Source organism: Schistocerca cancellata, chromosome 11 (genome assembly GCF_023864275.1).
Source record: "Schistocerca cancellata isolate TAMUIC-IGC-003103 chromosome 11, iqSchCanc2.1, whole genome shotgun sequence".
In the NCBI taxonomy this organism is placed as follows: Eukaryota; Metazoa; Arthropoda; class Insecta; order Orthoptera; family Acrididae; genus Schistocerca; species Schistocerca cancellata.
Window position 1 is genome coordinate 77,632,730 of NC_064636.1, and position 25,557 is coordinate 77,658,286.

A 25,557-nucleotide genomic window follows, 5' to 3' on the forward strand; every position below is an offset into this window, starting at 1 on the left:
ATCTTTTCTTTATTTGTGTGTGAGGAACGTTTCCTGAAAGTTTGGCCGTACCTTTTTGTAACACCCTGTATATAGAGGATACATTTTTATGAGCTATGTAATTTCTAACAGAGTTGGATGGAATAGGTGAAAAATGCTTGCTGAATTGTACATTTATTTTGCTCACAATTTCTACTTTTAAAATTGCGAATTATCTTTGCAGTATTCAGCAAAGACATCCTAATGTCAGCTATGATTAGACGAGCCAAAGTATTTTATTTATCTCTTTGTGACACTGCTGAGACGTGTTTGCATCTGTGGTATGGTTCTACTCGTGTTAACCAATGTGGGGCATACACACTTTATAGCTGTAAGGATTCGAATGTGGATTGCATTGCTTTCTGCTAAGTGTTGTGGAGGTGGTGTGATGCAGTAAAGAGATCTCCAATATTGGTTTTGGGTGAGCTGTTTCCAGTTACTTTGCCATGGTGGTTAATAGATGATATGCAGGTCATTTCAATTGTGTGGTCTAAATATTCCTACAGATATTTTGCAATCATTCGGTTTACAGAACGTTTAGTGAATTCTAACTCACAAAGGCTCACATGTCGCTCATATTTTGTAAAGTGGAAGTTCATTTATGGGATCTAGTAATATCTACTCAATTCCTCGCATTGTATATTCAATCATATCATTCTCTCCTTATTACTTCTTTACTACTAATTCTATTTGCAATACACGTGGCAGACAGTAGCCACATATACTGCTCGATGTATCTGCAAAATTATATCATTGTCTTTCTGGAAAACATACCTGCAGAACACGTAATTTCGTGGCTTTTACCAAAACATCAGTTCATGTTACCAATACTGAGAATCCACAATACTTTCATGATCCATCCGCACAGCACTGAGGACAATATGTAAACCATATTCAATACTTCTTTTAATTATTTTACTCAACCTAAGTCATTCATTTATTATTGAACATAAAATAGCTACATGCTGGAATGCCACCTTCTTGTAAACTCTTGCTGCTACATTCTTTGTTTCATAACGATATTAGTAGGTACTCCTTGACCTTCCTCATTGCAGTTTATGTGTAGCCCAGTTGGTAGAGCACTTGCCCGCGAAAGGCAAAGGTCCCGAGTTCGAATCTCGGTCCGGCACACAATTTTAATCTGCCAGGAAGTTTCATATCAGCGCACACTCCATTGCAGAGTGAAAATCTGATTCTGGAAAGAATACCTGAATTAATTTGTGTTCTACTTGGTGACATTAATGACAAGTGAGTTGTTTCTTACTACACTCCTGGAAATGGAAAAAAGAGCACATTGACACCGGTGTGTCAGACCCACCATACTTGCTCCGGACACTGCGAGAGGGCTGTACAAGCAATGATCACACGCACGGCACAGCGGACACACCAGGAACCGCGGTGTTGGCCGTCGAATGGCGCTAGCTGCGCAGCATTTGTGCACCGCCGCCGTCAGTGTCAGCCAGTTTGCCGTGGCATACGGAGCTCCATCGCAGTCTTTAACACTGGTAGCATGCCGCGACAGCGTGGACGTGAACCGTATGTGCAGTTGACGGACTTTGAGCGAGGGCGTATAGTGGGCATGCGGGAGGCCGGGTGGACGTACCGCCGAATTGCTCAACACGTGGGGCGTGAGGTCTCCACAGTACATCGATGTTGTCGCCAGTGGTCGGCGGAAGGTGCACTTGCCTGTCGACCTGGGACCGGACCGCAGCGACGCACGGATGCACGCCAAGACCGTAGGATCCTACGCAGTGCCGTAGGGGACCGCACCGCCACTTCCCAGCAAATTAGGGACACTGTTGCTCCTGGGGTATCGGCGAGGACCATTCGCAACCGTCTCCATGAAGCTGGGCTACGGTCCCGCACACCGTTAGGCCGTCTTCCGCTCACGCCCCAACATCGTGCAGCCCGCCTCCAGTGGTGTCGTGACAGGCGTGAATGGAGGGACGAATGGAGACGTGTCGTCTTCAGCGATGAGAGTCGCTTCTGCCTCGGTGCCAATGATGGTCGTATGCGTGTTTGGCGCCGTGCAGGTGAGTGCCACAATCAGGACTGCATACGACCGAGGCACACAGGGCCAACACCCGGCATCATGGTGTGGGGAGCGATCTCCTACACTGACCGTACACCACTGGTGATCGTCGAGGGGACACTGAATAGTGCACGGTACATCCAAACCGTCATCGAACCCATCGTTCTACCATTCCTAGACCGGCAAGGGAACTTGCTGTTCCAACAGCACAATGCACGTCCGCATGTATCCCGTGCCACCCAACGTGCTCTAGAAGGTGTAAGTCAACTACCCTGGCCAGCAAGATCTCCGGATCTGTCCCCCATTGAGCATGTTTGGGACTGGATGAAGCGTCGTCTCACGCGGTCTGCACGTCCAGCACGAACGCTGGTCCAACTGAGGCGCCAGGTGGAAATGGCATGGCAAGCCGTTCCACAGGACTACATCCAGCATGTCTACGATCGTCTCCATGGGAGAATAGCAGCCTGCATTGCTGCGAAAGGTGGATATACACTGTACTAGTGCCGACATTGTGCATGCTCTGTTGCCTGTGTCTATGTGCCTGTGGTTCTGTCAGTGTGATCATGTGATGTATCTGACCCCAGTAATATGTCAATAAAGTTTCCCCTTCCTGGGACAATGAATTCACGGTGTTCTTATTTCAATTTCCAGGAGTGTAGTTCTATGAACGAGTACCCTTAAGTTGTTGGTTGTGGTTAGTGTTTAACATCCCGTCGACAACGAGGTCATTAGAGACGGAGCGCAAGCTCGGGTTACGGAAGGATTGGGAAGGAAATCGGCCGTGCCCTTTCAAAGGAACCATCCCGGCATTTGCCTGGATCGATTTAGGGAAATCATGGAAAACCTAAATCAGGATGGCCGGAGACGGGATTGAACCGTCGTCCTCCCGAATGCGCTAACCACTGCGCCACCTCGCTCGGTGTGTACCCTTAAGTTACATGACATCTGACTGGAGTAGTCAGTGACGTAAGACTCACCCGGACGGTCCTGGGGTCGTTGCTGGAGAGAGTGAAGGCGTGCACGGCGGTGCGCCACTCGCTCAGGTAGACGACGGCGACGCCCAGGCCGGAGGGGAGCTCTGCCACCCGCAGCCGCTCCACCAGGTAGGGCGGCCGCACCACCCGCAACGTCGCCCCCGCCCTGGAGGCAGAGCCGCGCCGCCTCCCAGCCGGCTTGCACACCAGCAGAGCGTCCGTCACCAGCACGCACCGCACGTCCGTCTGCACAGCCAAAACAAAAGTATAAAGCACTGTGTCCCACAGGGATCCATCTCGGGTCCACTACTGTCGAAATCCTGAGTTGACTTGCTGTTCCCCTGTGAGTCGACCCACAAAAAACATGCCCAGATACGTACATCATACGAGGGTCACTCCAAAAGAAATGCACCCTTTTTTTGTACAAATACAGTTTTCATTCTGCATGTGTGAAAGTTCTGCAGTGTGTAGATACATCCTTCCCGCTTGTTTTCAATCTAAATCTTCAGTACACTCGTCATTCATCGACTAGTGGTCTCTCGAAGGCCTGTCCGGCAACGTACGTGGTATCCGGTAAGAGTGCACCACACGTCCGTCTGCAGAACCAGATAAGAAACGTAAAAAGCACTGTGTCCCACAGGGATCCATCTCGGGTCCACTATTGTCTAAAACTTCAGTACACTCGTCATTCCTCAATGAGTGGTCTCTCGAAAGGCCTGGCCAGCAACGTACGTGGTACCCGGAAAGAGTGCACCGCACGTCCATTTCCAGAGCAATATATATAAAAAAAAGAGCACTAACGTCCCACAGTGTCTTAGGTCCACTACTGTCGAAATCCTGAGTTGACTTGTTGTTCCCCTGTGAGTCGACCCACAAAACACCTGCCCAGCTACATACATCATACGAGGGTCACTCCAAAAGAAATGCACCCTTTTTTTGTAGAAATACAGTTTTCATTCTGCATGTGTGAAAGTTCTACAGTGCGTAGATACATCCTTCCCACTTGTTTTCAATCTAAAACTTCAGTACACTCGTCATTCATCGACTAGTGGTCTCTCGAAGGCCTGTCCGGCAACGTACGTGGTACCCGGTAAGAGTGCACCGCACGTCCATCTGCAGAACCAGATAAGAAACGTAAAAACCACTGTGTCCCACAGGGATTCATCTTGGGTCCAATAGTATCGAAAACGTCAGTACACTCGTCATTCCTCAATGAGTGGTCTCTCGAAAGGCCTGGCCGGCACCGTACGTGGTACCCGGAAAGAGTGCACTGCACGTCCGTCTGCAGAACCAGATAAGAAACGTAAAAAGCACTGTGTCCCACAGGGATTCATCTTGGGTCCAATAGTATCGAAAACTTCAGTACACTCATCGTCCCTCGACGAATGGTCCTTGGCTCAAAAGGCCTGGCTGGCAACGTACGTGGTACCCAGAAAGAGTGCACTGCATGTCCATTTCCAGAGCAACACAAGAAACTAAAAAGAGAGAGAGAGAGAGAGAGAGAGAGAGAGAGAGAGAGAGAGAGAGAGAGAGAGAGAGAGCACTAACGTACCACAGGGGTCCATCTTAGGTCCACTACTGTCGAAATCCTGAGTAGACTTGCTGGTCCCCTGCGAGTTGACCCACGAAACGCCTGCCCAGCTACATACATCATACGAGGGTCACTCCGAAAGAAATGCACACTATTTTTGTAGATATGCAGTTTTCATGCTGCATGTGTGAAAGTTCTACAGTGTGTAGATACATCCTTCCCGCTTGTTTTCAATTTAAAACTTCAGTACACTCGTGATTCATCGACAAGTGGTCTCTCGAAAGGCCTGTCCGGCACTGTACGTGGTACCCGGAAAGAATGCACCGCACGTCCGTCTGCAGAACCAGATAAGAAATGTAAAAACCACTGTGTCCCACAAGGATTCATCTTGGGTCCAATAGTATCGAAAACTTCAGTACACTCATCGTCCCTCGACGAATGGTCTCTCGAAAGGTTGGCTGGCGACGTGCGTGGTACCCGGAAAGAGTGCACTGCACGTCCAAAAAAAAAGAGAGAGAGAGAGAGAGAGCGAGAGAGAGAGAGAGAGAGAGAGAGAGAGATAGAGAGAGAGAGAGAGCACTAATGTCCCACAGGGCTCCATCTTAGGTCCACTACTGTCGAAATCCTGAGTAGACTTGCTGTTCCCCTGTGAATCAACCCACGAAACACCTGCCCAGCTACGTACATCATACGAGGGTCACTCCAAAAGAAATGCACACTATTTTTGTAGAAATACAGTTTTTTCATTCCGCATCTGTGAAAGTTCTACAGTGTGTAGATACATCCTTCCCGCTTGTTTTCAATCTTAGTTCAACTTGCTCCCGTGAGTGGCGCCGTCACAGCATGTCTTCGAGGTGGCTGCTACCCTTGACGCTCGTCAGAAGCAACGTGATGTCATAGAATTCCTGTGCTGTGAAAACGAGACAGTGGGAAACATCCACAAGATGTTGGAAAAGTTGTATGGAGATGCTGCTGTCGATTGCAGTACGGTTAGTCGGTGGGCAAGCAGGTTACGTGCTGAAAGCGGGACACGGCAATGTTGAGGATTGTCCTCGCAGCGGCAGGCCTCGTACTGCACGCACTCCAGACAATGTGCAGAGAGTTAACGAATTGGTGACTGCTGACAGACACATCACAGTGAACGAAGTGTCACACTATGTTGGGCTGGGGAAGGAAATATTTGCAGAATACTGAAAGGTTTGTGCCAGGTGGGTTCCCAGGATGTTGACAGTGGCTCACAAAAAAAAACTAGAAAAATGGTATGCAGCGAAATTTTGGAACAGTACGAGAATGGTGGAGATGAATTTCTTGGAAGAATTGTGACAGATGATGAAACATGGCTCCATCATTTTTCACCCGAGACAAGAGGCAATCAATGGAATGGCATCATGCAAATTCACCCAAGAAAAAAAATTCAAAACCCCACCTTCTCCTGGAAAAGTTATGGCTACAGTGGTTTTAGATTCCGAAGGACTCTTGCTTGTGGACATCGTGCCAAGTGGAACCAACATAAATTCTGATGCATATGTGGCGACACTGAAGAAACTTCGAGCTCGACTGAGTCGTGATCGACCACATCGGTAAAAGCAGGATGTTTTGCTGTTCCACGACAATGCACAGCCACATGTCAGTGAAAAAAACGTGGAACCGATTACAAAACTCGGATGGACAATAGTGAAACACCCGCCTTACAGTCCTGACCTGGCTCCATGTGACTATCATCTCTTTGGGAAACTAAAAGACTCTCTTTGTGGATCATGGTTTGAAGATGATGACTCCCTTGTGCACGCTGCCAAACAGTGGCTCCAACAGGTTGGTCCAGAATTTTAACATGCGGGTATACAGGTGCTGGTTCCAAAATGGCGTAAGGCAGTTGAGAGGGATGGAAATTATGTGGCAAAATGAAAATATTGTTCCTAAATGATGTATCTACACACTGTAAAACTGTGAAACATGGAGAATAAAAGTTGGATTTAAAAAAAATAGTGTGCATTTCTTTTGGAGTGACCCACGTACATGGAAAGCATGCGCCACACGTCCATCTGCAGAGCAACATTAAAAAAAGCTCACTGGTGTCCCACAGGGCTCCATTTTGGGTCCACCATTATTATGTACGTCTGAGCAGTTGCTGATCCTCTACCATTGTCCCCATGAAAGTACTGCCCAACAGTGTATGTGGTAAATGGAAAGCAAGTAATGCATGTCCATCTGCAGAATAACATAAAATGTAAAATACTGGTGTTGTGCAGAGCTCTATCTTGGTCCACCACTATCGATTACTTATGAGCATTTGCCATTACTCTACCACTGTCCCCATGAAATCCCTGCCTATTACACTCATGCTCATATATTAAGGATAATTGCAGAATGTGGTGCCACACAACATGGCACTACACAAAACTGGCGCTGATAGCATAGGCACATACGGAACACACACTACACAGATCTGTAAGTCCACGGTATTGGTGATACATTGAGAAAATCGTCCCGAAACACAAGTGCTACAAAACGCCACTGTTTCCTGTGCATGTACCCTAACATCAATATGGGATATGATCACCGTGTACACATACACAGGCCGCACAACGGGTTGGCATACTCTGGATCAGGTGGTCGAGCAGCTGCTGGGGTATAGCCTCCCATTCTTGCACCAGTGTCTGTCGGAGCTCCCGAAGTGTCGTAGTGGTTTGAAGACGTGCAGCAATATGTCGACCAAGAGCATCCCAGATGTGCTCGATGGGGTTTAGGTCTGGAGAACAGGCAGGCCACTCCATTCGCCTGATATCTTCTGTTTCAAGGTACTCCTCCACGATGGCAGCTCGGTGGGGCCGTGCATTATCATCCATCAGGAGGAAGGTGGGACCCACTGCACCCCTGAAAAGGCGGACATACTGGTGCAAAATGACGTCCCGATACACCTGACCTGTTATAGTTCCTCTGTCAAAGACATGCAGGGGTGTACGTACACCAATCATAATGTGACCCAACACCATCAAATTGCGACCTCCATACAGGTCCATTTCAAGGACATTAAGGGGTTGGTATCTGGTTCCTGGTTCACGCTAAATGAAAACCCGCCGGGAATCACTGCTCACACTATACCTGGACTTGTCCGTGAACATAACCTGGGACCACCGTTCCAATGACCATGTACTGTGTTCTGGACACCAGGCTTTACGGGCTCTCCTGTGACTGGTGGTCAGTGGAATGCACCTTGCAGGTCTCCAGGCGAATAAACCATGTTTGTTCAGTCTGTAGATTGTGTGTCTGGAGACAACTGGTCCAGTGACTGCGGTAAGGTCCCGAGCGAGGCCATCTGCGGGCACTGATGGTGAGTTATCGGCCTTCTTGTGGTGTTCTACACTGTGGACGTCCCGTACTGTAGCGCCTGGACACGTTCTCTGTCTGCCGGAATCGTTGCCATAATCTAGATCACACTTTGTGGCACACAGAGGGCCCGTGCTATGACCTGCTGTGTTTGACCAGCCTCCAGTCGTCCTAGTATTCTACCCCTCATAACGTCATCAATATGTGTTCTCCGAGCCTTTGTCAACGCACAGTCGCCATTAGCACCTCTGAAAACGCCTGCACACTTACTTGCTGCACCGTACTCTGACATGCACCTACACACCTCTGCGTATGTGGACTGCTGCCAGCGCCAATGTGCGGCGACCGTAGGTCAAATGCGCCGCATGGTCATACCCCGAGGTGATTTAAACCCGCAAACCGCCCAGCAGTGCGTTGTTTCACCATGTATCAGCATTATCCTTAGTTTATGAGCATGAGTGTGTTTCGTCAATGGTCACAGTTACTCTGGAAGTTATATTTAATTCACTCAACGGAATTCGAAAAAGTTTGAAATGCAAAAATGTGGATTGCTATGATTTTGCGTTTGGTGCATATCACATAATACATTGCTGCATGTGAGAGTTAACTACCATATTGTAGTTTTGTATAGACTTACGTGGAGGTCCTATCTGTCACCAATCGCGAGAAAATTGATCTGACATAGCACACTCATATACGATTGCGACATGCCAGCGGTAATGCCAGAATTCCTCATATTCCTCATATTCTGTAAATGGTTTAAGATACCTGAATGAGATTTTAGCAAATGACAGCACACAAAGAGGGAATATTTTTGTATATGGTTACTATGCAAAACTTCATTATTTGCCGTTATTCCACTAACTGCAGACTTTTTCGATTAAAGAATGCAATTTTTAAGGTCTATCGATACCTGGCGAAACGAGAAATGCCGTGGGTTTTGGAAGAGCATAACTGAAGGCATCACACGTTTATTTTTGTACTGAGGATGTGCTTCCTCATAAGCTATTGACCTCACTTTTCCTCACTTAACAAACTTAATAAACCACAGTTTCAAAATTCTCTCATAATTGCATCAGCACAAGATGGTGAAGTGACGTGTGTGAACTCCGCTGCGTTTTGGACAGAAAACAAATTTCAACATGGCAACAAGGGAAATGTAGGTTTCGTTCCAAATTCGCCACTCGTGACGCATCTCTGAAAGTTACAAATGATTAACAACAAGCCAGACGAAAATAAATCGCTGCATTTTTCACCGATTTTTTTTATGTACTAACCAAACCAGAGGTGACAGTAGATCTTTTTGAGTGGTCACCATGTAAGTGTGGGTGGGAAGGGTATCTACTTAATATATTAAAAAAAAAACCGCGAGCATAGGCTTCAGTTTAGAACGGTATTTCCCCTCCAGCGCTCAGCATTCCCCCCCCCCCCCCCGCCCCCTCCGCACTCCTCCCCTTACTCCCCCCTCCCCCCCTACTACCACTCGCCCAACACATATGCTGCTGCTTGTGCATCTACCAGTGAGTATCGATTACATCTGCAAAACAAGCATAGCTTCAAGTTAATTTATTTCTATGTGAACAATACACTATGTGAACTATCGCTAATGCTTTCTTTCGGCATGAACAGAATAATTTTGACCTTAATTAACAATAAACATTCCCATGTAAATTTTCCCAAGTAATTTATAACAATATATTCATTCTAGAATGAAATTTTCACTCTACAGCGGAGTGTGCGCTGATATGAAACATTCTGGCAGATTAAAACTGTGTGCCGGACCGAGACTCGAACTCGGGACCTTTGCCTTTCGCGGGCAAGTGCTCTACCGACTGAGCTACCCAAGCACGACTCACGCCCCCTCCTAACAGCTTTAATTCCGCCAGTACCTCCTCTCCTACCTTCCAATCTTTACAGAGGCTCTCCTGCGAAAGTTGCAGAACTAGCACTCCTGGAAGAAAGGATATTGCGAAGACATGGCTTAGCCACAGCCTGGGGGATGTTTCTACAGCTGCGAGGACGGGGCGTGAGTCGTGCTTCGGTAGCTCAGTCGGTAGAGCACTTGCCCGCGAAAGGCAAAGGTCCCGAGTTCGAGTCTCGGTCCGGCACACAGTTTTTATCTGTCAGGAAGTTTCATAGCAGCGCACACTCCGCTGTAGAGTGAAAATCTCATTCTGGAAACATCCCCCAGGCTGTGGCTAAGCCATGTCTCCGCAGTATCCTTTCTTCCAGGAGTGCTAGTTCTGCAAGTTTCGCTGGAGAGCTTCTGTGAAGTTTGGAAGGTAGGAGACGAGGTACTGGCAGAAGTAAAGCTGTGAGGAGGAGGCGTGAGTCGTGCTTGGGTAGCTCAGTCGGTAGAGCACTTGCCCGCGAAAGGCAGAGGTCCCGAGTTCGAGTCTCGGTCCGGCACACAATTTTAATCTGCCAAGATGTTTAATATATTCATTACATTTACATAACAAATATGTGTAAAACCAACTGAAATACTTTCGCTGCCAGCAACGTAAATGAGGGGATTCTTTGCCGCAATTGTAATCTCTCTGGTCTCTATCACTGAGCGGGAAAGACGATTTCAGTTAGGCACGTTTTTGGAGTCTTAGTGGTTTGCTAGCATTTTGTAGCTCATGAGAGCACATGGAAATTGTATTACTGTAGAAGTAGAATGATTACTGTGACCCAGTTGTCTAAGTGTTTGGAAATGAAGAAGCTAAAATGAATGAACTGTTATTATTTAACATTTATGGTTCAAATGGCTATGAGCACTATGAGATTCAACATCGGAGGTCATCAGTCCCCTAGAACTTAGAAGTACTTAAACCTAACTAACCTAAGGACATCACACACATCCATGCCCGCGGCAGGATTCCAAGCTGCGACCGTAGCGGTCGCGCGGTTCCAGGCTGAAGCGCCTAGAACCGCTCGGCCACTCCAGCCGGCATTTAACACTTACAGTCATTCATTGAACTGTAACGATTCTGGAAACTTTCAGATCCTTTTTTATGCACGGGGAAAACTCGAGACAGCAATCACATCCCAAAGCAGCCATCGAGGCGAACATGAAACCAGTTAAGTACCAGATTCATAATTTATCAATGTGTGCAAGACTTCTTTTAAGTTTAAACACAATAACAAACATTACCAAAAATGGATGTGTCATTAGAGGTGTGTTCATTTGTTGCAATGATCATATCAGAACACCCATCCCACACAGGGCTCCATTTTGGGCGATTGCTGCCTGTGATGTACCTGTCACCAGCAAACATCACACATTCGTCGGTAAAAGATGAGTAAAATAACGCTGTTGTCCCTTAGGGCTCCATCTTCGCGCCACTGCTGTCTATGGCTACCATACAGTAACTATCACAAGTACACATCTGCAGAAAATGAAGGAAAACATCAGTAACAAAAAAGAACTGAGTCCCAAAGGGTTCTACATTAGGGAAACTACTATTGTGTACGACTTCTTCCCTCAATCTGTGGCAAGCACAAATTACACTTGCATCAGTAGGAAAAATAATAATAAATAAAAAACTGGTGTCCCATAGTGCTCCATCTTGAAGTCACTGCTATGTGCGCATCATGTGCCATACTTGTTTCTATACTAGTGAACTAATCAAGGTCTATCCAGTAACTTGCATGGTCAAAGAAGGAGAATAGTCTAATGTTGCTGGCTTCATCAGACCCAGAACAGTAGTTCAAATACCCGAACGATGGGCTTATACTTCTTTTCATACAGTGTGGACGATAAATAATAGCGAGAACTGACGCAGGTGAAAGTACACAATAATACACACATCAAAAAACGTTTTACATCACCCCTGTTCCCAGAACTCCACGTTGACTGTGGCTACTGTATCACACAGTCCCTTTGACAGTACAGATGTGCCACTAATCCCACCCAAAGATGTAAACAACCATGCATCAGAAGCGCCTATTACACGGAGGGGGTCTGACAGCCCATCAGTTCCAGTCATTCCAGCAAGAAAGAGGTACACGGCTCATGTTGTCTGTAGTTCAACCATGCCTAGACGGTCAATACCGCGGTTCGATCGCGCCCGCATTGTTACTTTGCGCCAGGAATGGCTCTCAACAAGGGAAGTGTCGTCGTGTCTGGGAGTGAACCAAAGTGATGTTGTTCGTACATGGAGCAGATACAGAGAGACAGGAACTGTCGATGACATGCCTCGCTCAGGCCGCCCAAGGGCTACTACTGCAGTGGATGACCGCTATCTACAGATTATGGCTCGAACCAGTCCTGACAGCAACGCCGCCATGTTGAGTAACGCTTTTCGTGCAGCTACAGCACGTCGTGTTACGACTCAAACTGTGCGTAATACGAGGTGCATTCAAGTTCTAAGGCCTCCCATTTTTTTTCTAATTAACTACTCACATAGATGAAACTGGCGTTACTTCTCGACGTAGTCGCCCTGCAGACGTACACATTTTTCACAACGCTGACGCCATGATTCCATGGCAGCGACGAAGGCTTCTTTAGGAGTCTGTTTTGACCACTGGAAAATCGCTGAGGCAATAGCAGCACGGCTGGTGAATGTGCGGCCACGGAGAGTGTCTTTCATTGTTGGAAAAAGCCAAAAGTCACTAGGAGCCAGGTCAGGTGAGTGTAGGGAGCATGAGGAATCACTTCAAAGTTGTCATCACGAAGAAACTGTTGCGTAACGTTAGCTCGATGTGCGGGTGCATTGTCTCGGTTAACAGCACACGTGCAGCCCTTCCCGGACGTTTTTGTTGCAGTGAAGGAAGGAATTTGTTCTTCGAAACATTTTCGTAGGATGCACCTGTTACCGTAGTGCCCTTTGGAGCGCAATGGGTAAGGATTACGCCCTCGCTGTCCCAGAACGTGGACACCATCATTTTTTCAGCACTGGCGGTTACCCGAAATTCTTTTTCGTGGCGGTGAATCTGTGTGCTTCCATTGAGCTGACTGGCGCTTTGTTTCTGGATTGAAAAATGGCATCCACGTCTCATCCATTGTCACAACCGACGAAAAGAAAGTCCCATTCGTGCTGTCGTTGCGCGTCAACATTGCTCGGCAACGTGCCACACGGGCAGCCGTGTGGTCGTCCGTCAGCATTCGTGGCACCCACCTCGATGACACTTTTCGCATTTTCAGGTCGTCATGCAGGATTGTGTGCACAGAACCCACAGAAATGCCAACTCTGGAGGCGATCTGTTCAACAGTCATGCGGCGATCCCCCAAAACAATTCTCTCCACTTTCTCCATCGTGTCGTCAGACCAGCTTGTGCGAGCCCGAGGTTGTTTCGGTTTGTTGTCACACGATGTTCTGCCTTCATTAAACTGTCGCACCCATGAACGCACTTTTGACACATCCGTAACTCCATCACCACATGTCTCCTTCAACTGTCGATGAATTTCAGTTGGTTTCACACCACGCAAATTCAGAAAACGAATGATTGCACGCTGTTCGAGTAAGGAAAACGTCGCCATTTTAAGTATTTAAAACAGTTGTCATTCTCGCCGCTGGCGGTAAACTTCCATCTGCCGTACGGTGCTGCCATCTCTGGGATGTATTGACAATGAATGCGGCCTCATTTTAAAACAATGTGCATGTTTCTATCGCTTTCCAGTCCGAAGAAAAAAAATCGGAGGCCTTAGAACTTGAATGCACCTCGTAGGCTGCATGACGCGCAACTTCACTCCCGACGTCCATGGCGAGGTCCATCTCTGCAACCATGACACCGTGCAGTGCGCTACAGATGGGCCGAACAATATGCCAAATGGACCGCTCAGGATTGGCATCAAATTCTCTTCACCGACGAGTGTCGCATATGCCTTCAACCAGACAATTGTAGGAGACATGTTTGGAGGCAACCCGGTCACCTGAACGCCTTAGATGAACTGTCCAGCGAGTGCAGCAAGGTGGAGGTTCCCTGCTGTTTGGGGCGGCATTATGTGGGGCCGACGTACACCACTGGTAGACACGGAAGGCGCCGTAACGGCTGTACGATACATGAATGCTATCCTCTGACCGATAGTGCAACCACATCGGCAGCATACTGACAAAGCATTCGTCTTCATGGACGAGAATTCGCGCCCCCATCGTGCACATCTTGTGAATGACTTCCTTCAGGATAACGACATCGCTCGACAAGAGTGGCCAGCACGTTCTCCAGACATGAACCCTATAGAACACGCCTGGGATAGATTGAAAATAGCTGTTTATGGACGACGTGACTCACCAACCACTCTGAGGGATCTACGCCGAATCGCCGTTGAGGAGTGGGACAATCTGGACCAACAGTGCCTTGATGAACTTGTGGATAGTATGCCACGACGAGTACAGGCATGCATCAATGCCAGAGGCCGTGCTACTGAGTATTAGAGGTACCGGTTTTTACAGCAATCTGGACCACCACCTGTGAAGGTCTCGCTATATGGTGGTACAACATGCAACGTGTGGTTTTCATGAGCGGTAAAAAGGGCAGAAATGATGTTTATGTTGATCTCTGTTCCAGTTATCTGTACAGGTTTCTGAACTGTCGGAACCGAGGTGATGCAAAACTTCTTTTGATGTGTGTACATAGACGCAAAAAAACCGCAACACCAAGAACGACTTGCGCGAACTAAACGAAACTTGGTAGGCATGTTTCTACATCTGAAAGATGAAATAGATTCAAATTTTGCATCAGTCATATAAGATGGTTCAAATGGCTCTGAGCACTGTGCGATTTGACTACTGAGGTCATCGGTCGCCTAGAACTTAGAACTAATTAAACCTAAACAACCTAAGGACATCACACACATCCATGACCGAGGCAGAATAAGAACCTGCGACCGTAGCGGTCGCTCGGCTCCAAACTGTAGCGCCTAGAACCGCATGTCCACTCCGGCCAGCAGTCGTATAAGAGTGGCGCTATTAGAGCGACTATGAGGATACAAATCAGGTTTGCTCTATGTACATACTGTAACAGTTATCAGCATCAGTCATCTTTGAGATTGGACGTGGTGAGTTGATGTTAGTCAAGACTGCCTTTAAGGTGACAAAGATACCTTTGTTCCTATACACACTGGACCTACACCTGGAGTTATGGTCTGGAGTGGGATGTCGTGTAACAACAACAGTACTCCCCTGGTTATCTCACACAACTTCATTGCAAATTTGAATAAGGATGGGGTAATAAGGCTACAAAAAGCTCTAGGTTCCGTCAGCGATACTGCAGAAAGATTTGGCAGGAATATAGCCACTGTACATGAAGGCTGGCAGTGGAGGTCACAACAATGTATGGTTGCAAGAGGACCAGACTCTGGCCGGGCATGTGGGGCTACCGAGAGAGAAAAACCATTGTGTTCAGTGCATGGCTCTGGTGCATTACTGTATCTGTCCGCCCCCGGTAGCTGAATGGTCAGCTTGACGGATTGTCAATCCTCTGGGCACAGGTTCGATTCCCAGCTGGGTCGGGAAATGTTCTCTGCCCAGGGACTGGGTGTTGTGCTGTCATTATCATCATCATCATCATCCTTCATCCTAATCGACTGCAGGTCGCCGAAGTGGCGTCAAACTGAAAGACCGGCACCCGGCGAATGGTTTGTCCGATGGGGGGGGGGGGGGGGCTAGCCATACGAATAAATACACTCCTGGAAATGGAAAAAAGAACACATTGACACCGGTGTGTCAGACCCACCATACTTGCTCCGGACACTGCGAGAGGGCTGTACAAGCAATGATCACACGCACGGCACAGCGGACACACCAGGAACCGCGGTGTTGGCCGTCGAATGGCGCTAGCTGCGCAGCATTTGTGCACCGCCGCCGTCAGTGTCAGCCAGTTTGCCGTGGCATACGGAGCTCCATCGCAGTCTTCAACACTGGTAGCATGCCGCGACAGCGTGGACGTGAACCGTATGTGCAGTTGGCGGACTTTGAGCGAGGGCGTATAGTGGGCATGCGGGAGGCCGGGTGGACGTACCGCCGAATTGCTCAACACGTGGGGCGTGAGGTCTCCACAGTACATCGATGTTGTCGCCAGTGGTCGGCGGAAGGTGCACGTGCCCGTCGACCTGGGACCGGACCGCAGCGACGCACGGATGCACGCCAAGACCGTAGGATCCTACGCAGTGCCGTAGGGGACCGCACCGCCACTTCCCAGCAAATTAGGGACACTGTTGCTCCTGGGGTATCGGCGAGGACCATTCGCAACCGTCTCCATGAAGCTGCGCTACAGTCCCGCACACCGTTTGGCCGTCTTCCGCTCACGCCTCAACATCGTGCAGCCCGCCTCCAGTGGTGTCGCGACAGGCGTGAATGGAGGGACGAATGAAGACGTGTCGTCTTCAGCGATGAGAGTCGGTTCTGCCTTGGTGCCAATGATGGTCGTATGCGTGTTTGGCGCCGTGCAGGTGAGCGCCACAATCAGGACTGCATACGACCGAGGCACACAGGGCCAACACCCGGCATCATGGTGTGGGGAGCGATCTCCTACACTGGCCGTACACCACTGGTGATCGTCGAGGGGACACTGAATAGTGCGCGGTACATCCAAACCGTCATCGAACCCATCGTTCTACCATTCCTAGACCGGCAAGGGAACTTGCTGTTCCAACAGGACAATGCACGTCCGCACGTATCCCGTGCCACCCAACGTGCTCTAGAAGGTGTAAGTCAACTACCCTGGCCAGCAAGATCTCCGGATCTGTCCCCCATTGAGCATGTTTGGGACTGGATGAAGCGTCGTCTCACGCGGTCTGCACGTCCAGCACGAACGCTGGTCCAACTGAGGCGCCAGGTGGAAATGGCATGGCAAGCCGTTCCACAGGACTACATCCAGCATCTCTACGATCGTCTCCATGGGAGAATAGCAGCCTGCATTGCTGCGAAAGGTGGATATACACTGTACTAGTGCCGACATTGTGCGTGCTCTGTTGCCTGTGTCTATGTGCCTGTGGTTCTGTCAGTGTGATCATGTGATGTATCTGACCACAGGAATGTGTCAATAAAGTTTCCCCTTCCTGGGACAATGAATTCACGGTGTCCTTATTTCAATTTCCAGGAGTGTAAATTACTGCATCTGCAGCAGCAGGATGAGCAGCAGTTGGCACCACAGTGATACAATGAACTGTTACAAATGCGTAACTCCAAGAACAGCTCCAAGCCAGAAACCCTTCCACTGACCCAAACCACCGCCATTGCCGCTTGAGTGGTGTCAAGAGAGAGCTCATTGGAGCGCAAGGTGGGGGTCCGTCGTGTTTTTTGATTAAGGCTGCCGTGGTCGTGCGTTAGTTATAAGGAAGGCCTGCTACCAACCTGTCTGCATGCTAGAAACATTGGACCTACACCCGGAGTTATGGTCTGGGGTGTGATTTCGTATGACAGCAGGAGCTCTCTCGTGGTTATCCCATGCATCCTGACTGTATGTCAGTCTGGTGAGTCGACATGTTGAGCTGCCTTTCATGAACAGCATTCCATGGGATGTTTTCAAACAAGATAACGCTCGGCCACATACCGATGTTGTAACACAACATGCTCTACAGAGACACAACAGGTTGCCTTGGCCTGCTCGATCACCAGATCTGTCTCCAAACGAGCACATATGGTACATCTTATGGTGACAGTCCGCCCCAATAGCAGAGTGGTCATCGTGACGAATTACCGTCCTAAGCGCCCGGTTTCGATTCCAGGCGCTGGGTCGGGGATTTTATCCGCTCAAGGACTGGGTGTTGTGTTGTCTTCATCATCATTTCATCCCCATCCGGCGCGCAGGTCACCCAATGTGGTGTCGAATGTAATAAGACCTGCACCAAGGCGGCCGGACCTGCCCTGCAACGGGCCTCCCAGCCAATGAGGTCAAACGCTCATTTCCATTTTCCATAGGGCGACATCTCCAACCATTCACAAAGAGCATTATCCGTCACTTATTGACTGTCCTAGTGCTATAGGCATGGAACTCCATCCCACAAACTGACATCCAGATCCTGTTCAACACCATGGATACACATTTGCATACTTGCATTCAATACTCTGGCGATTACACCTTTATTAATGTACCAGTATTTCACACTTGCAATGACTTATCTAGCCGGCCGGTGTGGCCGTGCGGTTCTAGGCGCTTCAGTTTGGAACCGCGTGACCGCTACGGTCGCAGGTTCGAATCCTGCCTTGGGAATGGATGTGTCTGATGTCCTTAGGTTAGTTAGGTTTAAATAGTTCTAAATTCTAGGGGACTGATGACCACAGATGTTAAATCCGATAGTGCTCAGAGCCATTTGAACCATTTTTTGATTTGACTTATCCAGCACTTGCATTAAGCTGTGATCCTGCTATGTTAATCACTTAAATATGTTACCTAGAAAAATGTATTCTCAGAATGTCATCACTCTACGTTAATTATTTTTTGGTGATGTGATGCGATCTGTCAGAGAAGAAGCAAAAGCTTTCCGGCCAACATGGGCCAAGAAATGAGCCATTTACAAGACATTGGGAATATGTGCTTAAGGGCCCAGCTGACTTCAGTATGACAGATTGTCACAGTTAGTGAAATGTATTTGAAATGAAAACTTTCTGATCAAGTCCACAGTAATTGGACTCAAGTTTCGTGCATGTTCCAACAAGAAAAACAACAGATTGGTTACTTGGTTTGGGGTTAAAGGGACCAATTTCTGGAGCTTTGTTACAGTGCACTGTACACTCATACGAGTTAAAGGATGTGGTCCATGTGTCGTCCATGCCATTTGGATGCAACACTGGTCTGTTCTCTGTGGTGAAATATGAATTCTGTAAAATAACTTCATATCTCCTCATACATCTTGCCAAGAGTGTGGAATTCACTTTTCCTGTTCTTCAACCACATCCGATGCAGTGCTGCTAACCTCACATTTGAGATGACATCAGGCATAAAAATACAGAGGACTGAGCTCAGGTGATCTTGGTAGGCAAGGTACAGGCCCCTATTGATCTATACAACTTGGGCCACACTGGTAAGATAGACGTTTTATAAATGTGTTCGTGCTCTACCATACATTTTGGAGAAAGGCATGCATTATGGCCACCATATGATTTGGCAATTTTTAACGAAGTTGCAGTCAATCTAGGAACTCCAAACGCAAAGGTTGTACAGTCAGGGTATCCTCCAAAGTGACCGACTCTTTTTATTCTTGTTGCGCTAAAGGAGAGCACCTAAATAATTAATAATCCGGAAAATTCCAGTGGCCACTGTGCCCGATGGGATAGGTAAAATGGCAACATAGCTGAAAACGGCTTAATAAATTGAGAAAATCAGCTTCAACTTTGAAAACTTGTATTGAGGGAAAATGTACTTACTAGGTGTAGAAGTATGAAAGCGGAATTTGGTTGCAATAATAACACGTCTCTTGTTCGAAACTGATAAACAAATTTTATTGAAAATAATCTCCGCTACTATTTATACATTTCTCCCACCTCTCCGTAAGGCTATGAGTGTTGTTGTTATGGTCTTCAGTCCTGAAACTGGTTTGATCCAGCTCTCCATGCTAATCTATCCTGTGCAAGCTCCTTCATCTCCCAGTACCTACTGCACCCTGCATCCTTCTGAATCTGCTTAGTGTATTCTACGCTGCCCTCCAATGCTAAATTTGTGATCCCTTGATGCCTCAGAACATGTCCTACCAACCGATCCCTTCTTCTGGTCAAGTTGTGCCACAAACTTCTCTTCTCCCCAATCCTATTCAATACTTCCTCATAAGTTATGTGATCTACCCATCTAATCTTCAGCATTCTTCTGTAGCACCACATTTCGAAAGCTTCTATTCTCTTCTCGTCCAAACTATTTATCGTCCATGTTTCACTTCCATACATGGCTACACTCCATACAAATACTTTCAGAAACGACTTCCTGACACTTAAATCTATACTCGATGTTAACAAATTTCTCTTTTTCAGAAACGGTTTCCTTGCCATTGCCAGTCTACATTTTATGTCCTCTCTACTTCGACCATCATCAGTTATTTTGCTCCCCAAATAGCAAAACTCCTTTACTACTTTAAGTGTCTCATTTCCTAATCTAATTCTCTCAGCATCACCCGACTTAATTCGACTACATTCCATTATTCTCGTTTTGCTTTTGTTGATGTTCATCTTATATACTTCTCTCAAGACACTGTCCATTCCATTCAACTGCTCTTCCAAGTCCTTTGCTGTCTCTGACAGAACGTCAAAAAAACTTCTTCTTTTGAAGCAAACCAGTCAGCGAGCCATTTTCGTACATTTTCATATCAACAGAAGCGTTGTTCAGCGAGAGCGTGTCCGAGTGATGCAAACAGATGATAATCGGACGGAGCCAAGTCTGGAGAATAAGCCGCATGCCCCAGTATTACCCACCTAAACGCCTCGATCGTTTCCCTCACCCTTTTTTGCTGTGTGTGATGAGGCGCTATATGGAGCAATATGACTTTGTGTTGCCTTTTTCCATATTCCGGTTGTTTTTCGCGTAACGCTCGATTTAAATCGATCACTTGCGGTTGATATCGATCAGTGTTAACGGTTTCACCATGTTTTAGCAGCTCATAATAGATGACACCCTTCTGATCCCACCAAACACAGAGCTTTGTCGTCTTCCCAAAGCGATTTGGTCTTGCAGTGGATGTCGATGGTTTGCCTGGATTCACTCACGACTTACGAGCCTTAGGATGCTCAAAATATATCAACTTCTCATCACCTGTCACTATCCGAAGGAGAAACCACTTTATTTTGTATCTAGCGACCAGCATTTCACAACTGGTCTTCCGATTTGCTTGCTGCGCTCCATTCAGTTCATGCGGAATCCATTTTCCCACTTTCTGCACCTTCCCTATAGGTTTCAACCGAAGAGAGACGGCTTTCTGCATCACATTCAATTGTTCCGCGAATTCCTGTCGAGCCTGAGTATCATATTCATGCAGTAAGGCATGGAATTCGTTGTCTTCGAACTTTTTCGGTAGTTTCCCGCGCTCGTCGTTTCTCACGTCAAAATCACCAGTTTTGAATTTTTTTGAACCACTCGAAATACTGTATTTTCCCAAGAGCACGTTCGTAGAAAGCTTCGACAAGCATTCGATGCGATTCTGCAACAGTTTTCTTCAAATAATGACAGAAAACCAACGCTGTCCGCAAATCGTAATTCGTAGGCACAAAACACGTTTACGGGTTTGAAATAGATACTGATGTGTGGAACTTGGGTTACTGTGTGTTGACATTCGTTGTCAGGCGTTAAAGGAAGCTGCACACGCGATCTCACGTGCCCGCCTGCCGGGGTGGCCGAGCGGTTCTAGGCGCTACAGTCTGGAACCGAGCGACCGCTGCGGTCGCAGGTTCGAATCCTGCCTCGGGCTTGGATGTGTGTGATGTCCTTAGGTTAGTTAGGTTTAAGTAGTTCTAACTTCTAGGCGACTGATGACCTCAGGAGTTAAGTCGCATAGTGCTCAGAGCCATTTCTCACGTGATCTACACTGACGCCTAGCACCATCTATAGAGAAATTCTGGTTTCATACTTCTACACCTGGTATTTTAGAACGAGGTACATGGCGAGAATGAAAATGAGTTACATAATATAATTATTATTTTTTTCACGAGCAATTTTTCTAGAAATAGGATTTTCACCACTACCATTAGTCACAAACGTTTCGTGGGTCACATTGCATATCCAGGGCACTTGACCACAACCTCATTGTCGGAAACCATTTCTGAAGCTGCACGTCTACTGTCCTCCAGCCGTTCCGGTATCCCTATCAAAATTGTGGGTAACATTATTCCTCTCGGACAGTTCAAATACTACACAACGCAGTTGCCCAATTCTCACCCGAAAATGTGTCTCCAGCAATAGGAGCTGGTCATAAATTCCCTTCTTCTGTTTTCAGCTAAAAATGATTGAAATACCTTCTTGTTGTCAGTATTCAATAATTGTTCACATAAATAAAAAATAAAAATTTTAATTCACGGTTGTTATGTACTGAGGTGACAAGTCATGGGATAGAGATATGTACGTATACAGGTCAGGGTAGTATCGCGTGCACAAGGCATAGAGGGGCAGTGCTTTGGTGGAGCTGTCATTTCTAATTTCCGCTGAGGTCATTCGTGTGAAAAGGTCTGCGACGTTATCATGGCCGCACGATGGGAATTAACAGATTCTGAACACGGAATGGTAGTTGGACCTAGATGCATGGGACACTGCATTTCGGAAATTGTTAGAGAATTCAGTATTCCGCGATCCAAGAGTGTACGCAGAATACCAGATTCCAGTATTACCTCTTACCACGGACAACACAGTGGCCGACGGCCTTCACTTAACCACCCGGAGCAGCGGCGTTTCCGAACAGTTGTCAGTGCTAGCAGACAAGCAACACTGTCTGAAATAACCGTAGAAATCAATGCGGGACGTATGAGGAACGTGTCCGTTAGGATAGTGCAGCGAACGTTATCATTAATCGGCTATGGCGGCAGAAGACCGACTCGAGTGCCTTTGTTAACAGCACAACATCGCCTCCAGCGGCTCCCCTGGATTCGTCACCTTACCAGTTGGGCCCTAGACGACTGGAAAACCTTGGTCTCGTTAGATAAGTTCCGATTTCAATCGGTGAGAGGCGATTATAGGGTTCGAGTGTGGTGCAGGCCCCATTAAGCCATGGACCCAAGTTGTCAACAAGGCACTGTCCAACTTGGTGGCAGTTCCATAGTGGTGTGGGCTGTGTTTACATGGAATGGACTGGGTCCTGTGGTCCAACTAAAGCAGTCATTCACTAGAAATGGTTATTTTCAGCTACTTGGAGACCATTTGGAGCAAAACTTCATGGCCACACAGGATAGCCGTGCAGTCTAAGGGCGCCTTGCCACAGTTCGCGCAGCTTGCCACGGTTCGCGCAGCTCCCACCATCGAAGGTTTGAGTCCTCCCTCGGGCGTGGGTGTGTGTGTGTGTGTGTTGCCCTTAGAGTGTTAGTTTAAGTTAGGTTAAGTAGTGCGTAAGGCTAGGGGCTGATGACCTCAGCAGTTTGGTCCCATAGGAACTTACCACAAATTTCCAAATCCCAACTTCATGTTCCCAAACCATGCTGAAATTTTTATAGATGACATAGCGCCATCACTGTTTGCGATTGGTTTGAAGAACATTGTGGACAGTTGGAGCAAATGGTTTGGCCACCCAGATCGCCCGACATGAATCTCACTGAACGTCTGTCGGACATAATCGAGAGATCACTTCGCATACAATATCCTGCGTGGGCCACATTTTCGTCATTATAGGTGACTATACAGGGTGTTACAAAAAGGTACGGCCAAACTTTCAGGAAACATTCCTCACACACAAAGAAAGAAAATATATTATGTGGACATGTGTCCGGAAACGCTTACTTTCCATGTTAGAGTTCTTCTCTTCAAATCACATTAATCATGGAATGGAAACACATAGCAACAGAACGTACCAGCGTGACTTCAAAATGTCCTCCGTTAGCGATGATACATGCATCCACCCTCCGTCACATGGAGTCCCTGTTGCGCTGATGAATCCCTGGAGAAAGGCGTATTGTACCACAGCCGTCCACAATACGAGCACGAAGAGTCTCTACATTTGGTACCGGGGTTGCGTAGACGAGAGCTTTAAAATGCCCCCATAAATGAAAGCCAAGAGGGTTGAGGTCAGGAGAGCGTGGAGGCGACGGAATTCGTCCGCCTCTACCAATCCGTCGGTCACCGAATCTGTTGTTGAGAAGCGTACGAACACTTCGACTGAAATGTGCAGGAGCTCCATCGTGCACGAACCACATGTTGTGTCGTACTTGAAAATGCACATGTTCTAGCAGCACAGGTAGAGTATCCCGTATGAAATCGTGATAACGTGCTCCATTGAGCGTAGGTGGAAGAACATGGGGCCCAATCGAGACATCACCAACAATGCCTGCCCAAACGTTCACAGAAAATCTGTGTCGATGACGTGATTGCACAATTGTGTGCGGATTCTCGTCAGCCCACACATGCTGATTGTGAAAATTTACATTTTGATCACGTTGGAATGAAGCCTCATCCGTAAAGAGAACATTTGCACTGAAATGAAGATTGACACATTGTTGGATGAACCAATCGCAGAAGTGTACTCGTGGAGGCCAATCAGCTGCCGATAGTGCCTGCACACGCTGTACACGGTACGGAAACAACTGGTTCTCCCGTAGCACTCTGCATACAGTGACGTGATCAACGTTACCTTGTACAGCAGCAACTTCTCTGACGCCGACATTAGGGTCATTGTCAACTGCACGATGAATTACCTCGTCCATTGCAGGTGTCCTCGTCGTTCTAGGTCTTCCCCAGTCGCGAGTCGTAGGCTGGAATGTTCCGTGCTCCCTAAGACGCCGATCAATTGCTTCGAACGTCTTCGTGTCGGGACACGTTCGTTCTGGAAATCTGTCTCGATACAAACGTACCGCGCCACGGCTATTGCCCCGTGCAAATCCATACATCAAATGGGCATCTGCCAACTCCGCATTTGTAAACATTGCACTGACTGCAGAACCACGTTCGTGATGAACACTAACCTGTTGATGCTACGTACTGATGTGCTCGATGCTAGTACTGTAGAGCATTGAGTCGCATGTCAACACAAGCACCGAAGTCAACATTACCTTCCTTCAATTGGGCCAACTGGCGGTGAATCGAGGAAGTACAGTACATACTGACGAAACTAAAATCAGCTCTAACATGGAAATTAAGCGTTTCCGGACACATGTCCATATAACATCTTTTCTTTACTTGTGTGTGAGTGTGGAATGTTTCCGGAAAGTTTGGCCGTGCCTTTTTGTAACACCCTGTATAGAGGCAGTGTGGTTCAAATGGTTCAAAGCACTATGGGACAACTGAGGTCATCAGTCCTCTAGACTTAGAACTAGTTAAACCTAAGGACATCACACACATCCATGCCCGAGACAGGATTCGAGCCTGTGACTGTAGCAGCAGCGCGGTTCCGGACTGCAGCGCCTAGAACCGCTCGGCCACAGAGGCCAGCTAGAGGCAGTGTGGCTCAATACTGTGCAGGTGACTTGGGAAGACTTGTGGAGTCCATGCCACGTCGAATTGTCGGACTATGCCAGGCGAGAACAGGTCCAATACGATGTTAGGAAGTACCCCGTTACTTTCGCCACGTCAGTGTATGGGCGAATGGCTGGCCATTGTGCTCGCCTAGACGTCGTTAGGTAAAAGTTATTTCTAGTTTGGGACAGCCTCCAATGTACCAATTGTCGACATGGGAATTTGTGACTAAGTAAGCACTCTTTCGACACGAACATGTTAGGAAAACCTTGCTGTTCCATTACAGCGGCGGACTTGGTGCTTCAGTGTACAACGTAGTCTCTTCCTCTATGGCGGTCTGCAGCTCCGAAACTGAACTGAAAACTACTCCTGTCGGGCCATTGCGTATTTATTTACTTCTGTTCACTGGAGGTGAACGACTTCACGGTCATTGCCTCTTCTGTCACATTGAAAAGCTTCTCGATGAATCTTCTTAACGTCAGTCATTGGCTCTTGGAATGTAGGCGAGGGCCTTTGATCAAATGTGACAATTGAGAAACACGTGAGCCGGTCGGGCGATGCCCTGACGGCTGAATCGACAGCTTCCGCTTATGTGGGGAGGGCGATGGCTTCTCCTGAACGTGCTGTCTTCATGGTCATTGCCTCTTCTGCTCTGCCCGCTATTTACCAGTGTGTAA

At 47.6% G+C, this 25,557-nt stretch overlaps 1 protein-coding gene across 1 annotated transcript in view; it reads right to left on the reverse strand.

Moving 5' to 3' along the window:
- LOC126108224 (pleckstrin homology domain-containing family G member 5) overlaps nucleotides 1-25,557 on the reverse strand; it is a 694,776-nt gene that overhangs the window by 56,964 nt on the left and 612,255 nt on the right. Inside the window, exon 13 of the mRNA XM_049913456.1 lies at nucleotides 3,028-3,270. Within this exon, the coding sequence (XP_049769413.1) occupies nucleotides 3,028-3,270 (243 nt within the window). The remainder of the gene's footprint in view (nucleotides 1-3,027; nucleotides 3,271-25,557) is intronic.